At 41.6% G+C, this 22,581-nt stretch overlaps 2 protein-coding genes and 1 long non-coding RNA gene across 3 annotated transcripts; 1 reads left to right on the forward strand and 2 right to left on the reverse strand.

Moving 5' to 3' along the window:
• Positions 1–642: 642 nt before the first annotated feature.
• Positions 643–13,350, reverse strand: ndufs4 (NADH:ubiquinone oxidoreductase subunit S4). Its single transcript, XM_061261306.1, has 5 exons — positions 13,196–13,350; positions 10,748–10,829; positions 1,824–1,996; positions 1,087–1,160; positions 643–825 (listed from the first exon to the last, which is right to left on the reverse strand). The coding sequence occupies exons 1-5, from the start codon at positions 13,276–13,278 to the stop codon at positions 722–724; spliced, it is 516 nt and encodes a 171-aa protein (XP_061117290.1). The 5' UTR covers positions 13,279–13,350; the 3' UTR covers positions 643–721.
• Position 13,351: 1 nt separating this feature from the next.
• LOC133140973 (uncharacterized) lies at positions 13,352–17,331 on the forward strand. The gene is made up of 3 exons (XR_009710038.1): positions 13,352–13,491; positions 15,740–15,814; positions 17,051–17,331. It is a non-coding gene; the product is annotated as an uncharacterized LOC133140973 (long non-coding RNA).
• fsta (follistatin a) lies at positions 14,264–20,616 on the reverse strand. The gene is made up of 6 exons (XM_061261305.1): positions 20,457–20,616; positions 18,804–18,995; positions 18,292–18,510; positions 17,774–17,998; positions 17,049–17,279; positions 14,264–15,429 (listed from the first exon to the last, which is right to left on the reverse strand). Exons 1-6 carry the CDS (start codon positions 20,548–20,550, stop codon positions 15,341–15,343), a joined length of 1,050 nt encoding a protein of 349 aa, XP_061117289.1. The 5' UTR covers positions 20,551–20,616; the 3' UTR covers positions 14,264–15,340.
• Positions 20,617–22,581: the final 1,965 nt, after the last annotated feature.

The raw sequence follows: 22,581 nt of genomic DNA on the forward strand, positions 1-22,581 counted from the left end.
CTTAAACTGTCCGTCCAAGTCCCTCAGCAATTTTCTGTAGTCCACATCCACGAATCCACATTTAAACTTAATGGGGCAATTTCACCAAACTTATTTAAGTATTAACCTCAGGTTTAAACCTCTAGACCACAGAACTGCACAAAAACTGGAACAGCTATTACTAGTCTCAGATAATGGGCAGCTATTCCAGTCAGAATGCAGTCATGTGGTCTTCCAGTCTGACCTGTGTTGTTTGCATTCGCCCCAATCAAAATCCTAATGCTACAGACAGTTGCCAAAAAGGACGTTTATCGGTATAAATGTTTATCAGCACATTTTAAACAATTACTTGTTCCGGTTGCTTTCCAAAATGAAATTCGGCACCTTAAATTCAAAATTGAGATTGTGGTCAGGTATCTACAGACCGATTTCTTGAATAACTTAAAATATCTAAAGAGCTACAATATCTAAACGGCAACCTCAGCCTGTGCTATACAGGTATGAATAGGCAAATACATTTTGAGTTCTGAATGAGCAGACTCCAAATCAGAATGACAAATTACTGGGACACTTATTGAACAGAGCTTTTATTAAAATAATATTTATTTAATAGCTTGTGGCATGTTTAATTGCATTGAGGCTAAAACATATGACAGAGACATATTTCCTCAAGTATTTTATTGATATTTTCGTATATAGTGTATAAATATTAAAGAGTTGAATGGACAGATGGTAACGGTCTTTATTTTGCAGACCTCCTTGTCCTTTTGTCCCAGGAGAAATTGGCTCCATAGGACTTGACTCTTGGTTTTGATGTCCTCTTCTCTTGAACGTCGTAACTCCAGCCTGCAAAAAAAAAAAAAAAAAAAAAAAACCAAACACACACAAGACGGCCTGCATCATAATTTTGCTCTAAAAGAAACAGAAGACAAATGTCCAAAATTTGTTCTGTTAATAATAGACATAATCCGAACACACACACCACCATTGCGTGATCAACACGTTCGAGATTTAGTTCGGCCCATGAACCCGCCTTGTCGATTCTGTTCCAGCTAGCTGGATGCTACTCAACTCCTTAAGATCATAGCTGAGGACCCAGGAATTTACCATTTTTCTCGGCAAAAGCAATTGCGTCTTCCTTGGTGGTGAAAGTGAGGACCATGTTGGACAAAGGATCAGCCCTGCAAGAGAGTGCAAAGGACAACACACGCAAATCCAAACAGTTTGTCATGTATTATGTACAGCATTTTGTAACTCCTCCTTGGGCAACTATAACAACTTCTAAAAGCTGCCTGTAGCCAGGTAAGTCTTTCAATTCTTTCCCCATTCTTCCCGGCAGATCACAGCTCTAGATCATACTAGAGGTGTTATTTTGCACAGGGCCTTTTTTTAATCATTTATAGTTAAAAATAAATGGAATAATTTATTAATATAATTGAAAATAAAAATAAAGCTTGCTTTAAGATTTTCAGAAAGGTCACGTTTAACTCTTATCCAGAGATAACTACAATTTAAAAACATATTAACAGAAGTGCTTTCACTCATGTTATCAGCAACAGGGCCAGACCTGGCTAACAACAACTAGTCACATCATTAAAGTGCGAAATGTTGCTTATGACGGATACTGCAGATCATGTGTTGCTTATGACGGATACTGCAGATCATATGTTGCTTATGACGGATACTGCAGATCATACGTTGCTTATGATGGATACTGCAGATCATATGTTGCTTATGATGGATAATGCAGATCATATGTTGCTTATGACGGATACTGCAGAATATATGTTGCTAATGACGGACACTGCAGATCATATGTTGTGCAGATCACAGCAGAGACCCACGTTGAGGACCAGCCCATCAGCGGGTTCTCCCAGCGCTCGCGGGTGTCAAAGTCCATCTTCCACTTGCGCGTGTTGTTGACGCCAGACTGCATAGCCGTCCGGGCCGGGACGGAGATGCGCACTTTTCGGGTTTTTATGTGCTCCTCTGGAACTCCCGTCAAAGGGGTGAGGTCCTGGGAGAGAAAAGCACACGCAACAGAGACTGCAGGTTAGCCTATGTTTTGGCAAACGGACTAGGCTTAACAAATATCAATGAACGTTTAAAGGGCATGAAAGCTCAAATATTCATTTTAATGGGCACTCCTGTCTCTTTGTTCAGACGAGCATGTTCCTCACACTGAAAGTATAGTGCAAAAACTTAGTATGAAAGAAATCACTCGTTTCTGGGGAAAAGATCTTCAGAGAGCCCACACCAAATTCTTAAAAACCTTTAATAAAATAAAAATGTTGTTTGACTAAGAGCAGCCCATCTTCTGCTACCAGCTGTGCAACAATGGATGACAAGAAACAAAATAATTATTTGAACCCTCCTCTCAAACGATACACTGTAAAAAGATTATATTCCATAACATCACTGTACTGTACGAACTATTCTGGGGCAAAAGGATTCCCTTCAGCGATCTTTAGTGAACCCGGCACAATTCCTCAGGGAATTAGCAAACAAGCAACGGGAAGTCGGTGGTGTCAAAACGCAGACAAACCTCCCAACTTGCAGCCAGCAGCCTAAGAGATTGGGAGACAGGGTCCCTCTTTTCAATAGCACAATTTCACACATTTCAGCGACCATTATGACTTCAAAGAATCTCATTTTCACTGTCTCACTGCTTCTTAGCAGCCAGTTCATTTGTACAAAGCTTTTTGCTTGAACTGGACACAAAAGCTGGCTCGCTATCTGCTCTCTGTAAAGTGCGTCAGGTCTGTAACGTTGACCAGCAGATAGACATTATGAAGCAACAGATATATCAACTGTAATTGTGGCTTTTTCTAGAGCTAACACAATGATCTGTAACCAATTCAGAATGTCACCAACTTAAACAGTGAGTAAAGTGATGTGTGATTCACCGCCCCAAAACGTTTCCTTTCCACAAAAATTTACTTGGGTTGCAATCAGACCGGAGCAGTCTCAATCATGGTTATTTGTTTAGCAGGGTTTGGGGACCAGGCTAATACCCCATTTGGTCAACATTAAAATAGTCTCAGCATTACTCATTTGCATTACCTGCAGAAGAAACATTTAAGACACAAAGGGATAAAAGCCATGCCTGGACATGTAACATATTTGGTAAGGTTAACTGATGACTGTTTTTCTTTGGCATTAAAAACAAGAATGATACATTTGCTAATATCTATACAGTAAAATCCACTCTACCCTGAGGGCTGTTCAATGTTCTTCCACTAAAAGGAAGACAGTTCAAGATGGATGACCATTTCCGTCCCAGACACATGTAGGGGTTAGTCATTACGGCCATCATATTAATAATCCAGACTATGGTAAACACCCATCACGTAATCCTCCGTAAACACATCCCAGACATTTCCAATGTTCTTCCAACACTCCAGATGCTGTCAAGACTTAAAAAGGCAGCTTGGATTGTTTTATGGGGAAAAACTCAAGTTTGTTTAAACCATTTTGCTTGGAAACCAGACTAAAGGTTTCTAAATGCTTTTTAAGAAGCATTTACTTGAGAGCATGCTCAGTAGAGCCAGCAGACAGCTTTTCTTAGGTTTTCATTTTCAAATGTTAACTGCCTTTTTTCCAGGATGCTTCAAATTCACTTCAAGTTCAAATCTACCAACAGTGCCTGGGAAGAAAACCTACGCGCTAAACTACAGCAAAGTTTTCTGTTGCCTTGAAGTCCCACAAGTAATCCACAAGGAACGTATAAAGGTGCACAAGGGTGGTAAACATGTTGTCACAACTGCAAATTCAAACACATTGTACATTCATTCCATTCACAGCCCAACACATTCAAAGTCTAGACTTTTATGATATTCCTGAATACATTTAGCAGAAAGAAGTGCTTCAGGGCATCCCGGACGAGTGACAGTGACACAATGCCCTATACAATCGGAGCGACGGCTGCAGGAATGCGGTATTCCCAGGGAAAACTGGGAGAGGAGATTTACAAAGGGAAAACCCACACTGTGGCCACTTTTCTTCCACGTACAGGAAGCGAAATGAGAAGGATGAAGTTTGACACTATTCAGAGGCCTACAATACCTGGATATGCGGACAGAATGGCAGGCTTAAGAGTCGCCGGGAAAGGCTCACAAAGTCTCCCTCACGACAAAGCGTGTCCATACTTCTGACACCTATGGTGTTTCTAGGAATAAAGAGCAGGGGTGACGCTTTGGGGCGGCAGACTGCAGACCAACCACATTACAGACCACAGACCTACCACATTACAGACTGCAGACCAACCACATTACTGACTGCAGACATACCTCTTACTGACTGCAGACATAACTCTTACTGACTGCAGACATACCACATTACTGACTGCAGACATACCTCATTACTGACTGCAGACATACCTCATTACAGACTGCAGACCAACCACATTAGACTGCAGACCTACCTCAATAAAACTGCAGACCAACCACATGACAGCTGCAGACCAACCACATGACAGCTGCAGACCAACCACATGACAGCTGCAGACCAACCACATGACAGACTGCAGACGTACCCCATCACAGATTGAAGACCTGCCACATTCCAAACTGCAGACCCGCCACATTACAGACTACATACCTACCACATTACAGACTGCAGACCTACCACATTACAGACTGCAGACCAACCGCATTACAGACTGCAGACCAACCGCATTACAGACTGCAGACCTACCGCATTACAGACTGCAGACCTACCGCATTACATACTGCAGACCAACCACATTACAGACTGCAGACCAACCACATTACAGACTGCAGACCAACCACATTACAGACTGCAGACCAACCACATTACAGACTGCAGACCAACCACATTACAGGCTGCAGACCTACCCCATAACAGACTGCTGACCTACCACATTACAGACTGAAGACCTACCACATTACAGACTGCTCCCCAGTCTTCCAGAGCAAAACGTGGGTTAAATGGTGTTTTTGTAGCAGCTCTCCAACTGCAAAGAAAAAGCTTCAAAAACAAAACCTGCCCCACCTTGAGTTGAGATGATGAAAATCTAAAATGCACAAAACAGTTTTAGCATCAGATGAATAACTACAATATAAATTAAGCCACCTAAAAGCATACACAAAAAACATCTGTATTTGAGAGCATGTATAGTCACAAGCAGATTATTTGGAAAAAACTAGTCAGGTACTTGGGGAACATTTTGAGAGCATTTCATAGGTTACAATTCACCAGACAAGCTCAGCAAAGCAAAGAAAATATTTAAATCCAAAGCAATTATGTAATCGACCCAGGTCGGAGTCCTTCTGCCCCAATTAATTTCAAGTGGAGATCTGTAGCAGACAGAAATGCTGCCCAGATCATCTCAACCGCTGACTCACATTGACTGGGCCATTGTGCTCAACCATTAGCCTGCTGTTCTGAGTGACTGAAGGTCATCAGGGATCCACACAGAACTGATTCACAGTTAAAAAGGACTTGGCTACAGCATTGGCAAGTCCACCTGACGTTATTGTTGATGCAGTTTAATTCTGTCATAACGTCTGTGAGAAAACGGTCTTTGTGAGACTGATTGCCCAGCAAACAATGTAACTGACGATGTCTCGATCTTGGGCTCGATCTTGGACTGGCTCAAAGTCCCAAATTTCAGACTGGTGTCATTCAGCCAGTGTACTTGGCTTCAGTCAACCATGGCACGGAGGTGTTAATCCTGATAAGCAAGGAACATGCTTTCATTTCTGCATTCATTATCAATTTCAATTTCAATTTCAATGTCACTGCTGCTTAAGCACAGCAGTTATAAACCAACTTGAACATATCAAGATTAATCACAATAAAACAGCCTACTCCAAATGAGGCTTAAAATCAAATATGTAGCCTTTACCCTACTTTATTAAAACAAAACAAAGCAAAAAAATAATGAAAAATCAAACATAGGAAGAAAGCAGCCTTCCATTTTGACGCTCAGTTCATAAACGACCCAAGCTAATCACTCCCACTAGAGCAAGAAAAAGCACCTCTGGCCGCCATAACTGAGCTGTACACAGCAAAAACAGACGCAACGCTGCGTTTATGAGTAACATTGTCTCTGGCTTACATATACCGCAGAAAATAAAAGTCAATTTAACTATCTGAAGCCATGGCTACGTATCTCTAGAATGACCTGTTCTTTCCCAGCAGTTCTTTGAGGGACTTCCAGTCCACGAATGACCGTTACAAAGTTTGGACTGAATCACAGGTGAGCCTTTCCTATTCCCGTAACTGACTGACTTTATTGGTTTCAACAGCCACCCTGTCAGAAAAAGACCGAATAGCCAGTCACTGACACTAACGGTCTTCTGTCTGATCGCGTTAACAGGTTGGGTAAAGTTATACCATATGGGGGGAGCGTTCAGGTCTAATCAACCTCAACGCGAATGACTTCAGGCCTTTTCTCTGAACCTCTGAAGGTACCTTACAGAAACACATTGGTTTTATCAATACATTCTTCATTTTAATTCTTCATCCATGTGTGCAAGAAACCCTCGTTCTCTGAATCTGAAAAAAACTTTTAAATTTTACCCAACAACGCTTAAACATTTATTTTTACATGACACTGAAGTGGGTTCCAGCAAATTACTGCCCGAAATTATTACTAGCTGAAACAATCCAACATTCTCGGTTACGTTCCTATTCATGGTCTCAAGTCATTAGTTAAACCCCTCGTTCAGCCGCTTTTAAGAAATAAAAAAACAACACGGCAAAGTGGGAATAACACGATCCATCAGCGCGCGATGATACGGCCCTTTCGTTCTGGGCGGTGAAATGTACTTGCTGTTACATCTCCAAACCCCAATGAAAATATCATCTGTCAGGGCCAGAGTAGAGCTCCTCTGATAATACATTTCAAAAGCAGCCGATGTTCGGAGGGACCCGGTTACGCGGCACGAAAAAATGCAGACTTGAAAAGCAATTAGCAGATGGAACTCCCGTCATCTGTCCCGCCGCCACACATGCAGATCCACTTACTGTACGAGCCGTAGACATGCCTAACACATCCAGCCCATCTGCTTAATACCGTGCTCATTCCAGAGGGAGCTTTCAAACCTCTGAGGAATAACTGGCCATCTAACGGCATGGAGAATTCTCTTTACAGCACTTTAAGCACTTCGGGGCCAAGATCGGGCCGTTTTTGTACTCCTCTCAGAATTCATATTAATGTCTAAATGTTACTAAAGATGGAAAAATAATTTACATGCTATGACAAGTACATTATAGCCTTTATTTTTCAACTTTCCTACTTTGTCCAATGATGTATTGCTTTATTTGTATTTGTTTTCATATATACGGAATATAGTGGAGAGCTACATTCAGTAGCGTGTCCTCTCTGAATCTTAAGAAACGCCATACAATACGACATAAGTGAACCAACAGCTACGGAATTAAAACACATAGAAATTATTTGATAACTATAATACTGCAGCCTTCATTTCCCTGTGGTGTTTGCATTCTTAACCCCCTGAAATAGTCAAAGACTGCTTGCTAAGACTACCCAGAATCTTTCTTTCAATTGACGGACCAATTTGTGCGTTTTGTCGGTTATCGGTCAGAAATATTTGGGAAACGTGTACAACTCCGTTTCACACCCCTAGTAAAAAGTGTCTGAACTTATATAGAGCAGGTCCAAGGAAAGCAAACATCAAATCCCATCCTCAACACTCAATCTGACTCTGGAAACACAACTTCTTTACATCACTGGAGGCAACTTCTGTCAACAAATAAGGTTCAGTAGGGAAGTCAATTCCTTGAAGTTTGTCCTGCCCAGATCTCATACCTTAAGAGGCAGCATGATGAACAAGAACAGGTATAAAAATAAAAATTAAATTAAAAATAATAATAATAATAAAATAAAAACGGTTATAATCATGTCTGTTTTGAGTTGTAAAAAGTCATGGGAGGACCTTGAAAGTCAATAATATTTACCATTAATGCACCCTGCATGCAGCCACTCTTTAAACAAGATGGCTCCTCTCCAATTCAAAGGCACTGGCATTAAACTGGCATCTATCGGTTCTGACAGACAGCCAGAAAGCAACCTCCATTTTACCACATCTACAGCACATGTAAAGGGGAGTAGTACCTTACAGATTCTCCTGTAAGACAGGCTTTGCAGCAGCTGCAAGGTTTCCACAGGACAGGGCTTCAAACTCTAAACTTTGGAGACACAGCTGCTTGACTGCATAATCGGTCATGCACAAGTGAGCGATTGCTTCGTATGTAAGCGCAGCCATACTGAGGTATGCAATCCATAGGTTTTGCCACATTCCAGACTAGAGCAATCTCATAAGCCAGTATACAATGCAGACTTTTGGTACCAATTTGATTTAAAAAAAGAAAACCAAATAAACAAAATATTCTGTGTGTGGGCAGAGCAACACACATGCTAAAGGAATTTGTGAAACGGTGTGTGTTAGTGTGTGTGTGGCGGGGTTTAATGAAATCCAGAGGGAATATTCTCAGAATAGTCTCGTTCTTGGGCAGTACAGAACCTTCTAAAGGCTACGTTCTCTGAAGTGTTGGGTAAATGAAATGCTGCGTAGCGGGTCACACATGAAGCCTCTTGTGCTGCCCCTTCTAACGCACATATCCTCTGACCCAGTGTACCAGGCGGAGGCCTTGACATTTTCCACACAAGAATGCTGTACGTGGGGCGAGCAGACAAAACAGAGACTTGAGATTTGTGTGAGAGTGAGTGTGTGTGCGTGTGCATGTGTGTGTGTGTGTGTGTGTGTGTGGGGGGGGGGGGGGATGTGTGTGCACGTGTGTGTGTGTGTGTGTGTGGTAAAGTGGGGGGTAGAGGGACAGAGGGAAGGGTTGATGAAGCCGGTTTCATGGCCAGTCCTCCTCCACCTCCCTACCAGCCAGGTTGAGAGAATTCACACCCTGGCTAACCTCATTAGCTTCTTGCACTCAAATGCCCTTCACAACAGGCTTACTGCCATTAGCATTACTGCCATCTCCCCACAGACTCAGGCTATACTAGCCCACAAAGCTAAACGTGCATGCAAGAATTAAAAAAAGGTTTGCACGCTCAGTTTAAAAGGCCATCTCAAGTGAAATTAGTGAAGCTTATACATTTAAAGTTTGCCGTTAATGCCTTTCTTAGAATTTGTCATTGCTTGACAGATTCATTAAACTGGAGGGCTGTTTCTGAATCTGCCTGACAAAGAGCTATATTCTATTGCAGACTGGCAAAGCTTGATTATACGCCTTTGCTGTGTGTTGGACAGACAGTGAGATCTGGCTGTTTGAGAGATTTGTCGAAGTCCGAGGTGGGATTCGAACCCAGTTCTTTCAATCGTCCAAAGATTCTCTCGACAAATTGGTCGGCTAAAGGCAAACTCGCTCCTAGCTAAGGGCAAAGTCCTTATTTTAAACATGAGGACCGCGTCGCAGTAACCAGCTACAAGTCCTTCACTTGACCGCACCTCACTGTTCTTCACAAGTGAACTAGCTGAGCCACACGGTACACTTGCATCGGAAACATGCTAAAATAAATAAATAAGAAAGAAAACAGTGCCGTCTCTGTTTACGCTACGCATGTTCGATTACGGCATGGGAATCGTGAAACCATTTTCTTCTGCTTTTGGCCACAGATCAGCACATGAAACAGTGTGCGCACAGCCGCTGGTAATGTAAGAGAAGAAAGCGAGGGGAAAGAATGCAGCCTCAGCGGTTTTCAGGAGGCCTTGTTCCACGGCAGTGTTATGAAACACCCGACAGTCACACAGCCCGCGTGAGCAACAGACTGACGGCCGTACAGCCAGACCACGTTTTCTGTGCCAAGCTGTTCGTGCCCAACTTCATATCACAATGAAAGCTCTGTGGCTGACGGTCCGGGAAAGGCTGGTTTCTACGCGGGAGTCTTTTTTCTCTCTCGTCCCCCCCCTCCCCCCATCTTTTCCCCCTTCACTTTGCAGTGTCCCCTGCTGGGAGGCATTAAGGACCAAAGTGCATCTGCCAGTCTGGGACAGTCACACCACTGCCTACTATGTCTCCTCAAACTCCCTGAACCACCACCCACCCACCCACCCACCCACCCACCCACACACACCTCACACACACACACACACACACACTATCATTCCCAACATTATAAACTCAGTGAGCATGTTATTAGGTATTTATTAGACTTATTTTTTAGACTTATTGGCCCTCTGCTGCAGTAGTCTATCCACACAGAGGTTTGACATGTTGTGTGTTCAGAGCTGCTCTCCTGCATACCGCTGCTGTAATGTGTGGTTATTTGCGTTACTGCACCTTTCTGTCAGCTTTGACCAGCCTGGCCCTTCTACTCTGATCTTTCTCATTAGCAACATGTTTTTGCCCACCATTCTCTGCAATATCTAGAGACTGTTGTGTGTGAAAATCCCAGGAGACCCACAATTTCTGAGCTACTCAACCCACCTCTGGCACCAACAATCCATAATTCCAGTCAAAATCACTTAGATCACATTTGTTCCCTACAGGTCTACTTAAAAAAAGTGGTTGCAGTATTTCCATATTTAGCAGATGCCGCCATTTTAAAAGTTACAGCATCCTTCTGAATTGTGACCATGAAATCTCCTCCACCTTCATGCATAATGTATCGTATGGCTAAAAAGACTGCATTGTGTTGCAGTGATTAAGCACTGAGGAGTGTCTGGAGTGTTCATACCACCAGAACCACCAGACAGCACTCCTGATATGCGGTTTGTTAAGATGGTGTAAAACGTGAAGCACGTTCAGCAGGAGGGACCCTCACCAGCTTCGCATCCACGGTGATGAGCTGTGAGTCTGGGCGAGGGGGCGTCTGCACCATCCTGCATCCCGACGTGCTCACGGACCTGCAAAACGATAAGAAGATAAAAAGATAATAAGTCACTTAGCCAAAGCAACTTATTATTCATTAGGCAAAGCAGGGGACAATCTCCCCAGGAGCAATGTGGGGTTAAGGGCCCAACAGCTGTGCAGATGGCTACTCCAGAGCTTGAACCACCAACCTTCCGGGTCCCAGTCACGCACCTCAGCCACTGGGCAACAAGCCACAGTGGCCTTTCAACTCAGAGGCATCAAAGAGAGAACAACCTCATACATGAACAAGCCTGCTGAAACAAGCCTGTCCTGGAGGAAGAGGGCATGAGGGGAATACAAAAGAAAAGAGAGGACAGACAGATCTCTTCTCTCCCATTAGGTTTAGTCTGCTGAGCATCTGGAACGGATCCCGTTGAGCGGTTAGCCCCAGACAGAGCTGTGTGCTGGCTCGCTGACCCCTGTAACCTGCCAGGGTCTGGGTTGCCTTGTGCCAGGGGTCGGCAACCCTGGTCCCAGAGAGCTGCAGGGCGTAGCTGGTTTGTGTTTTCACCCAAAAATCAGCAGCCGATTCAGACCCAAGAACAAAGCAAGGAGAGGCCAGTTAACTGTGTAATTAACTGCTTTCATTGATCAATTAGGTGCTGACTAACAACTAAAGCCAGCACACCCTGCGGCTCTCCAGGACCAGGGTTGCCAACCCTTGATCGAGGCAAATACAGGCCGGCTGACTTACTGAGATGAGAAAACAAGTGAGCCGGCTGAGGGCAGAGGCACTTTCACTAATGTATCCCCCTACCCCCATCAGCAGTGTGTCATTAGAGGCCAATCCCGGCTATGGAATCTGAGCTGGGCAGCATTCCAACACTGGGGGGGGGGGGGGGGATAACGGTGGATCAGCACTTTTCACACTGCAAAAAATAAAGATATTCCCAATGAGGTAAGACAGTTTGATTAATTTAAAGATTTGCCAATGGAATAAAAAATTCACTTGTCAAGCAAATATTAACTTAAAACAAGCTCATATTTTCTACTTGAGAGAAAAAAGATCTTAAGTCTTATTACAAGACTAAATTTGTTTTTGCAGTGCAGATTCTGACACAAGGCTGCACTCAAAGTGTTCCTTGTACTGATGGGCTCTCGGCCAATGGAGCGCTGGCACCGTGCCACCCTGCTCATTAATTCGTGTACAATTTGTACCAGTTATCTGAACATAAGATTCAGTGAAACACCAACTCTTTTGGTACCCCATGCCAAGAAACAAGAGGGCCCCCTTTGCAAAACTATACAGCTCCATATGAGACAGTTTTGTTAGGCCACAGTTTGGACCCAAAACATCTCCTGCACAGTGCAATGGAGCATAGGACAGAGAACACTCTGAGGTTTAGCTAGTTATCTAAAATTAACGTATTCAAGGAAGTTCAATCAATACTCAAGCACTTTATTTCAGTTCAGTAAAGAAATGTCTAAATCTATTCCCTGTTATCAAAAACCGTCTGTTGTACAGTTATGTGTGGCAGGCACGTTGTGAGAAAACACTTTACGTAATCTAACGTAATGACGTAAAGAATTGACAGGCCTATGTAAAATACTCGTTACTTCATCATGACGTCATTTCAGGCCCTCTCAGCCAGTGGACAGGAAATTTAAAAACACCTCGTCGCCGTAGAGTTTGGCAAAACAAATGCAAACAACTGACTTGGTGCATTGCACCAACATTATAGCGTGCTTTACGAAATACGAATGGAAAAACAGTTAAAACTGACGTAGCCTAACCTAGCTTGTTAGCTTATTCTCTTCACAGGTAGGCAATTTAGACAACCCAAAATAGCTAACGTTCGCTGGGAAAATAGGCAACGTGAACTTTTACATATTTTGCTAGCTAACCAGTTAGCTGGAAGAGCCGTGGCATTATATTACCTAACTATAAACAACAGACGTCTTATTAACAAATATTATTCCGAGGCTCCAATACTAGGAAGACTGTTTCGCTCCTTTGAATTAAAGTTAGTTTGCTCCACAATGTTAACTAAACATTATAGTTATACAGCAGGCAAAGTACACTGAGGTGTCTTAGCACTAGGACAGCTAACACAAGGACAGTGCTGGAAACTGTTGTCAGTCTCGCTGGTTACATTCAGCTGATGTCTTTAGCTACGCCTCGTGCAGACACACACACATCGAAATTAGCTGACTTACTTAGCAAAATATATCATACATTTTAACTGGCTAGCCACTTGTGTTTGCTAGTCTAGCTTGCTATTCAAAGAAGCTAGCGAACGGTAGGGGCTAGCCATTCTGAAGCTATATATAGGCCTTTTACCAGTACTAATGAATAGGAGTACTTAATACAGTGTTCCGTAGTAACACAACACCTTGGTTAAAAGGACACATTCTTTACCTAGTAGAATTCAGCAATATCTTGGTCGTTGTATTCAGCAAAGATAATCGCTTTAGACCCAAGAGTGACATTGAAGACGCCATGTTTCCACAGGAAAAAAAACCAATCGTACGGCAAGCGCAATGGTTCAAAATATATGCTGCTCAACATGTTCTGTGGCACTGCACTGTGATGAGTGTAGCCTATTAGTATTAGTACAGCCAAAGTGAATAGGCGTACTATAGTACTATTACAACTATTGAAAGATATTTACCTATATTAACAAGGAAGCAGGCCCGATGGACATTTATTTTCAGGTAATTTTCCATAAATAATCATGGATCCTAACGTGACTTTATTTACTCATCTTAACAACACATGCTACTCGATTGGCCTGGTTGTAGCTAATGTGGGTGTCCAAATATGTGTGTTTGTGCTATTTGAAGATACCTAACTTATGAATTGGAGTACAATACCAATGACGATACCCAATAGCAAATAGCCTTATTTGTGTGACATTTGAAATATATATATATCAATCATACTGAATCCACCTGCTGGTCCAGGATTCTTCTATCTTGACTACACTACATTACATTAATGGCGTTTGGAAGACGCTCTTATCTAGAGCGACGTACAGTTGATTAGACTAAGCAGGAGACAATCCTCTCCTGCTGCAATACAAGGTTAAGGGCTTGCTGGTAACAGGGTTAATGCTAGTTTTCGATAATTGGCGGAACTGTCTTGATTTGTGTGCTCCTAACAACGTATTCATTACATTACATTATTGGCATTTGGCAGACGCTCTTATCCAGAGCAACGTACAGTTGATTAGACTAAGCAGGAGACAATCCTCCCCTGGAGCAATGCTGGATTAAGGGGCTGTGCAGATTTTATTGTGGTTACACCGGGATTAGAACCACCGACCTTGGGTGACCCAGTCATTTACCTTAACCACTACACTACAGGCCACCCCATTCAAAATGGATCCAATCATATTATTGCACCATTATTCTACCTTTAACATGCTTGGTATGTGACTTGGTATGTTGAACACACTGTATGACACAGTCAATAAAAGATCACAAATTATAAGGGAAAATTTGTTTTATTTTCACTCTTCATATCTGTACAAATACCATCATAACGTTTTATATACATTTGACATTTACATAAAAAAATACAAAACTATATATTTCAAACTGGTTTTATGTTTTATCTTGTGATGCTTGAAAAAAAAAATCATGTTTAAAACAATGTGAAAAAAGTAAATTGATAAAGGCTGATATAGTGTTACTTAGCATAGTATATCCACGTAATCTAGGAGCTCTGCAAGAGCTATATGGAGCAGAATATTGGATAAGGAATATTATGCAAAATTGCATTGGGGGAAAAGGCAAACGTTAATGGCACATCTTTGACAAAAATCAAGTATCTTCCCAAAGCCATTGATATTTGAATGTGGAAAACACAGAATACTGCTACTGAATACTGCTACTGTCTGCATTAGACTGCTGTCTTCAGGACACACAAACCCAAAAACAAAGAAACAAACAAATAAAATTGGCCTACTTTAAGGGGGAAAAAAGGCTCATTTTTAATGTTACTGTGCTGCACCATATAAAGTACTTTTGCAGAACCAGTGAGAGAGTCCCTTTGGTCAGTTATAATCAACTGTAAACAAAACCAGAAAGATGTATGTACAATAGTGAACGACAGATTCCCCAATAAATAAAACACACAGGCTAACATGCATTTATTTGTAAAATAAACATCTGAAAAATAGAGAATGATAAGCAATAAGCAGATTTCTACAGCTCACGGAATGCAATTTACAGCTTGCAGAAGATTTATACTTTACATGGCAGCATTGTACCACACAATAAATAACACTGCTTCTCTTTGGACAAATATATTTCTTCATAATAAAAAAGAAAGGAAACGACAATGAAAAAACGAGTGAAAAAACAAAATAAAATGGTAGAGTCAGCCAGACATCATAGATGTATAAATTATAAAACACAAAACACAGTATAAATAAACATCTAGCAGACCAAACTATATGTATACTTTTCTTTTTTTGTCTTAAAAAATAAATAAGCATACACATATGTACAGTATGGACATGATTCCTTGCTCTAGGACGGTACCGATAGTGGTGGCATTTTATCCATGCAGTAACGATGAAAAGTGGATATAAGCCATGTAGTCCTGGTCTTCGTCTTCCTCCTCATCCTCCTGGTCTTCATTGATGGCTATATGGGAGAATATATGGTAGCTGTTGTATGAACAGGGATCACAACAGCACGGAATCTCAGTGCATGTTTTCATAGCTCTCTGAAAGGCGTACCATGGCAGTCAACAACGAGCTGTGGGATCTCCAATTATGCAACGCAATTTACATAATCTAGAAAGTCAGGGCTTTCTACGAAAGGGAGGGGCGTTGGGAAGGTTGAATGGGCTCTGCCTCTTTTTTTCCGGAAGATTCCTGAAAGCAGGCTGAAAGTGCTCTTGTGTTGTAGGATTTGCTTTTCATCATTAAGGTAACCTTTGTTTCTCACACAGCTGCTGCCACCAGACAGAATGACACCTTGAATTGCAGCTTCACCTTAGACGGGAAGGCCAAGAGGCAGCTTTGAGGTATTTTCTACAAAAACATTTCACAATAGAAAAAAATAAAATAAAAAAAATCGTACAGCGACAACACACATAGGCAATCCCTAGAACTCCACACCAACAGTTCAGATGTATTCAGACAGACAGCACATCTACTACTAACAGCAACACAAATTCAGCTGATAGATAGATACTTGTTTTCTATTAGCTGAGTTGAAATAAGAGAGCATCTTTCTAAAAGCACACTGCATATCCTGCAAACTGTAAAATGCCATATTTATAAATTCACAAGGTGATCATAAAATTGGTCCATTGGGATTGTTTACATGCCTGACGGCATGGTCACATTTAAGTCAAGTTCAGTCCAAGCAGAGAGGTGCTGAACAGTGGTCAATTGCAGTACAAAATTGCATTATTCCATCAGACTTTATGAAATAGCCTTCAATGTCTTGGAATGTAACTGATGCCTTCTGGCTACTGAAACAGTAATGGCAGCCCCAACACATCGAGCACTTAAAAAATTACATGTGCTGCACTGGTAAAATAACAGTGTGAACAGTTAGTTCACATGTTGGCCAAATTGTATGACATATACTAAAATGGCACCAATGTTACAATCACCTAATGCACCTTTCTTGAATGGTTACACCTGCATGTTTAATTTTTCATATACAAGAAGGCATAGCTGTGTATTTCAAAGCTGACTTTAGTGCATTTGAAGTGATTGATTACAGCCGAAAGCAAAAATATATATAGGAAATAATAATAAAAAAAACATAAATACACAATAAAAAATTGTGACCATGGCATTTAAAAGCTGCAAAGATATGACTTTTGAGTGTCTTTTAAGATTAACCACACTACAGCAATCAAAAGACCTCAAGAGTAAGGCAACCTGCTATGGTAGGTGGGTGTGTTACTAAGATGACCACACTCTCATCTAGTATTGAGTATCAAGATTCTCAATGCCAAAGTTAGTTTTGAAATATATATATTCCTGTTAGTTGTTTGATGTAAATTAGTATCTCAATGGCTCTTGAAGTTATTAATCTCTTCTATCGTCTTATTCAAAAATGTATTTTTTTCCTCATTTTCTAAACAAAAAAAACTAAATAATGAATGAGGCCACCCCAAGAAGTCTTGCGCATATTCTCATTCTCAAGTCCTTTTGAGGCTTTTTCTGGAGGGGAGGGGTTGGGAGGGGGGTTGTAGAAGTGAAGGCTGCCGGGTAATGTCTTTCACTCTATGGATTACTTACAGTTGCAAGACCCAGAGTGCTTGACTTCCAGGAGGAGGCGCTGAGCGCAGGCGGCCTGCTTCATGACGCACTCGCTGCGGTACGTGGTGTTATCGCTGGCGCACACCGCCTGGTCTGAGCGGCTGTCCGCGCACGCCTCGCCGCACGCCGAGCAGCGGCCTCGGCTCATACGCGCGTCCCACAGGCACTTCTTCCCCGCGCTGCAGCGAATGTCGTCGCACGACTTGGCCTCTGTGGCGAAAACAAGACAACATTTACCTCCAGCTGGTAACACACGCAGGCCTGCAACATCGCTGACAACCTTTAACTAACATATAGCATTATCTGATTCTGTACAGGAACTTGCCTAAAGATAACTACTCATCCAGATTTCGTTTTTTTGGTTGTCCCTGTAACTTGTCTCTGAGCTGATTCAACTGTAGTCAGGTGACTTTTAGTTTGTGCATTGTGTCATTACAGTGCCAATATCTACCAGCCAAATTATGTCACAAACACAGATCCTAATAAAACAAACAAAAGAAAACAGAGTCTGGAAACGTTTTACCAGTATAAATACATTTATTACTCCAAAATACATTGTTAAGCAAATACAAAGTGGAACACATAGATAATAGCCAATAGATAATAGTGTAAATGGATAGCAAAAAAATAGGAGGCAGCCCTTTTTATAGTACATACTTAAAATGGAGCTTCATCTTATATTATTTGTTGGCTTTTGTACTTACTAATGCATTTCCCCTCGTATGCAACTCCAATTGATCTGCCGACAAGGCACGTCGCCCTTCTCAAGTGACACGCGCTGGCGTAGATGATGCCGTCGTTTCCACACAGGTACTGTTCAGGTGATGTCACTTCCGGACAAATCCGATTGCATGTCACACAATAGGCGTTGTTGGTCTGGTCCACTACGCACGTAGAACTCCCCGGGCACAAAACGTCACGGCATGTCTCTATAAAAGTCAAAACATTTCAAATAAATAAACAAATGTGGCATTATATTTATTCCATGCAATACATATATTATCTTTGTGCAATAAATAGACCTATTGGTCTATGTTATTCTAAGTGTTCACATGTCTTGTAAAAGAGATACTGATCTCATTGAGACTACCTGTCAATGAGACTACTGGGATAAAAGATGCAAAAATACAAATAAAAAATAAGTGCAAAAATACATCCCTGTTTTAAAATATTACTGATGCAACATGGCCATTTTAATAAGTGGCATTAAAGAACAACTTACTCTTGCATTTGCCCTGGTATTGCACCTCAAGATCTGGGTGACCTCTGCACTGCGCTTTGAGCAGGGCGCACTCGTCTCTGTAGGTCTTCCCGTCAGAACCGCAGACTGGTCCCTTCCAGGTCACGTTTGAACAGTCTGGGGCGCAGACGCAGCGAGGCTTGCCCCGCTTGTTCATTTTACACCGTTTTCCCGGACCGCAGTCCACGTTGTCACATGTTTCTGCAATTACATTAATCCAAGTCAGCCAACAGGATCAAATTAATGCACGAACAGGCATCGCATTTGAACACAGGATATCACAGATGTTTACAAATAGCCAACCTAATCATATTCGTACCAATATACTGTTAAATAGTAGGCTGCCTTAAATACTTGGAATTGACCCAGGTTGTAGATTGATATAAATGCATCGGGGAAAGTACTAGGCCTAACCATTCATGAAAGTTTGTCTATAAAAAGCTTATGACAATGCAAAAATGTTTACGCTGCCAAGACAGACAGAAGCCAGCCACCTTTGCAGGGCATGCAGTTTGGGGCTCCACCATTGAAGATCATCCACCTAAACAGCGTGCTATTCGGCACGTCTTCTTCGGTCCACGAAGTCCCTAGTCGGCCTCCTCTACAGCACTCTTCTCTGCTCATTCCCGGCATGTAGAGGAACTGGCACCTCCCGTTACTCCCCTGCTGTAGCCAGCAGTTACCAGCTGTAAAATAAATAAATAAAGAAGCCCAGTCGAATTAACGTCTGAGGGGACTGACCCAGACACAACACTTGCGCACCGTGTCTTGGCTTACGCCCCCACCCCCTCCCCTCCCGTTCTCCTCCCACATGTCGTATTTTGTCAGGGTTTTTTGCAACGTAATACGACCGTTTTAACACTTGCCTGTCTGATCTCTGTCTATTTATCTACTGGCAGCCTGTCGCAGAAATTTGGGAACTGTAGCCTACGGCATAGCATACATTGTGACTTTTCCCAATCAAATAGCGCGTATAGCCAGACACCCACCACTAGAAATAGGAACTTCATAGTGGACATATTTGCACGAGCCAACTACCAAATACTCGGATTGATGCGTTTCAGTCTCTATATTAGCATGTCTAATTACAATGCATTTAGTATTTTTACATGTTAAATTCGGTCATCGTATAGGTGGCTAATTATTGTTATTATGACGGAAGTATTGACAGTAAGAGTTTTACACTTGCTTCAAAGTTTACTTTGTGATTTAGCCTACGCATAATCGGCCCAAAAGCTATTTGTGTCAGTCAGCACTTATCTAAGAAAGAGTGTGGCGAGACACCACAATCTAGCGCAACACAGCTATCCAGTCACGCAAAGTTTGTTATAGCCTAATTTCCTTCGTAATCCACTCGGGCGATTTCAGTGTCTACAGTTGGTCATTTCATGAACGGTTCAAAGCTAAATCAAAATGTTGTTTTCATTATTGTGCCAATCGATATATGTCAGAAATGCCACGGTTCTGGTGCAAATAGCTAAACAAGTTAGGGGTCCATTGACTTCGTCTAGCCTATCCACCGCCTAAAATGGGTCAAATGATGATAACCTCAATATATTTTCCGATTATACATCTACGGCAGTCTCTGATCATAATACCGTTAACCCCATGATATGTCCCAGGCAATAAATTAATTTCATTCCAAGCGCAAATTTCCCACCGCAAATCTCCAAGCTGAGAATTTATTTCAACCAGAAGTCATCAAATATGTTTGCATAATGCTCACGATCGTACTGCCTACACCATAGCCTTAACAACAACAACAACGTTTAGCTACTGCGTTGAAAATGGGCTTCCAACTAGAATCCAAGTTAATGATTTCTGTCTATTTAATTTATAACGGTAACATAGAAATATGGGGTGCACAAAAACCAGGCACTTTTAAATAGCTTTTAGCGCACCTGCTCCTCGGAAACCGTTGCACAGTAAAGCACGTGCCACAAGTAGTCACGTAGCAAGATCTGTCAAATTAACTGGAAGTAAAACTTTTCCTCTGTGAACACTTGACTAAAGTTTGTTTGATTTGTTTGCCTGGCTAACGTTTACACTCCTATAGAGTTAAAGCGAAAAAATTACAAACCTGTTTATTAACACAAATTTAAGAACATTTTATGTGGCGCAACAGAATAATGTAATTGATCACTTACCGTGCACTTTCTGATCGTCAATGAAATGACACAGCCACATGAGTAAGAAAAACATGCCCGGGTGGAGCTGGCGTTGCGTTAGCATCCTTAGCATGTTGGGGGCAAAGTAAGCGAGTATTATTGGAACAGGCAGCGGTAAAGTAATCTTCTTAAGATGGCAGTGTTGAATGAATGTCAGTCTGTGAATGCAGCCTCTCTTTTTAAATCTATAAGGGGTCTCGGCCCGACTGTCTGTGGTGGGCGGTCTTCTAATCGGTGGGGGTGGGGAGAAAGGCTTTTTTTTTCAAAGTTATTTCAATCCCAATCAGGTGACGTCTCCTGTCGAAAACTTTCCCTCACTGCAAGAGTACACAGTGGGATACCGTGTGTAGTGAAGTGTGCGCGTCATAACCAACTGAAGTGGATTAATATGGCGATATTCATCTATATTCATATGAGGGAGGGAGAGGGGGAGAGAGACAGAAACAGACAGACAGACAGACAGACAGAGAGAGACTATTCACGAGGTTTTACTTTTTCCGTAGAACGGCACATTTATATGGATTTTTTTCTCAATGCATATTAATTGTGACCGTCTTTATTTCATACGTTACCTATTAAAACGGACACACTTCAGATGTTTCCAAAAAGTTTAGACTGTAGTGCAGAATCCCTTGATGCCAAGCAGGTATTCGTAATATGTAAATGCTTTAAGCATATATCTGAATAATAATAATAATAATAATAATAATAATAATAATAATAATAATAATAATAATAGCACTGAATTGTCTATCGAGTGTCTCCTCTTTGATGCAAGCTGTCTGTTGATAACCGATATTCTTTCCACCAACTGTTGATAGTGTTAATCTTTTAGTAAGAGTGTTCCATTGCAACGGGATCTGCATTGGCAGCATTGCATTGCATTGTCTAGACAATAATGGATGTCAGAATACTGGCCTGCTAATATTAGCACAGACAGTTGTTTGGGTTTCCTCGCTCAGGTCAATCTCTTAAATATATCCAACCCCGTTTGCAAATAGCCGTCGGTGTAAAGTAAGAGTATTGTATTGCACTAGTATACGCGCCGAACATCGGTAGTTTTGACAAAAGCCGTCCTCTTAGTTCACATAGAAGTCCGCGTGCGACCTCTTCAGCAGTAGTACACCAGCTACAAGATGACTAGTGAATTACTTGGAATTATGTAGGCTACTGAGAAATAATAAAACACACATGTCATATGTTTTCCGTTTCCTGTGCAGTTGAGCGTACTATACACTTTGATGGTCTCTTGAAGTTGCAGGTCCAGAAAACCCCACTAAATATTTTCTAAAAAAACAAAACAAACAAAAAAAAAAAAACAATTGAATGAAATCCTAAAGGTTGGCTATAATACATGACCACTTCCCGTTTGTTCATGAATGACCTGTTACGTTTTTATAGGAATAATCTAGGAAAGACACTATCCGTCTCCCCGTGCTTCTGTAAGTGGAGCAGCTACAGACGAGCTCCGTGACAACCACTTTCCTTCCGTTGACAAGCGGAGTTCTCCTTCTCCGTTTGATGACACTTACCTTGAATCAGATACATGGGAACTCATTGAGATTCCCATTTTAGTGTGCATCGGAATCCAGTTTTTGAAAGAGCTTTGAGTGTGACAGGTTAAGGTACATCTAATATGTGTCCTCATAGGGCGAAAAGATTCTCTATTTCATTCAGCTTTGGACATGTTCTCTAAAATCAGTGTCAAATTAATGAAGCTTACAGTATAATGGAAGTGGAATAATTCAACCGAGAGCTAGCAAACTCAGATCCGCTGTTGTATGTTTTGGCAAAGTACTAAAACCTTAATTTGTCCAGTAAATACATCTGTGTATACTGACAGTGTTTAATAATGTAAGAGTATCGAATAAACTAGTCTACAGAGCACTGATAATATTTAGAACACAAGTGGATATAATGCTGTACTCTGACATTTATCATATATTATTCAATGTCTGTTCGTTTCCTAGAGTTTCAATAACATCTCATTCCTTATCTGTCAGTTGTAATTTGTTTTCCCCTAATCAATTCTCCCGGGAAATAAGTCCCACATTATTCCTTATAAGGAGGAACATTTCATCGCTTGCAACCCTGAACGGTTCAT

This window comes from Conger conger, chromosome 11 (assembly GCF_963514075.1).
Source record: "Conger conger chromosome 11, fConCon1.1, whole genome shotgun sequence".
NCBI classification, from domain to species: domain Eukaryota; kingdom Metazoa; phylum Chordata; class Actinopteri; order Anguilliformes; family Congridae; genus Conger; species Conger conger.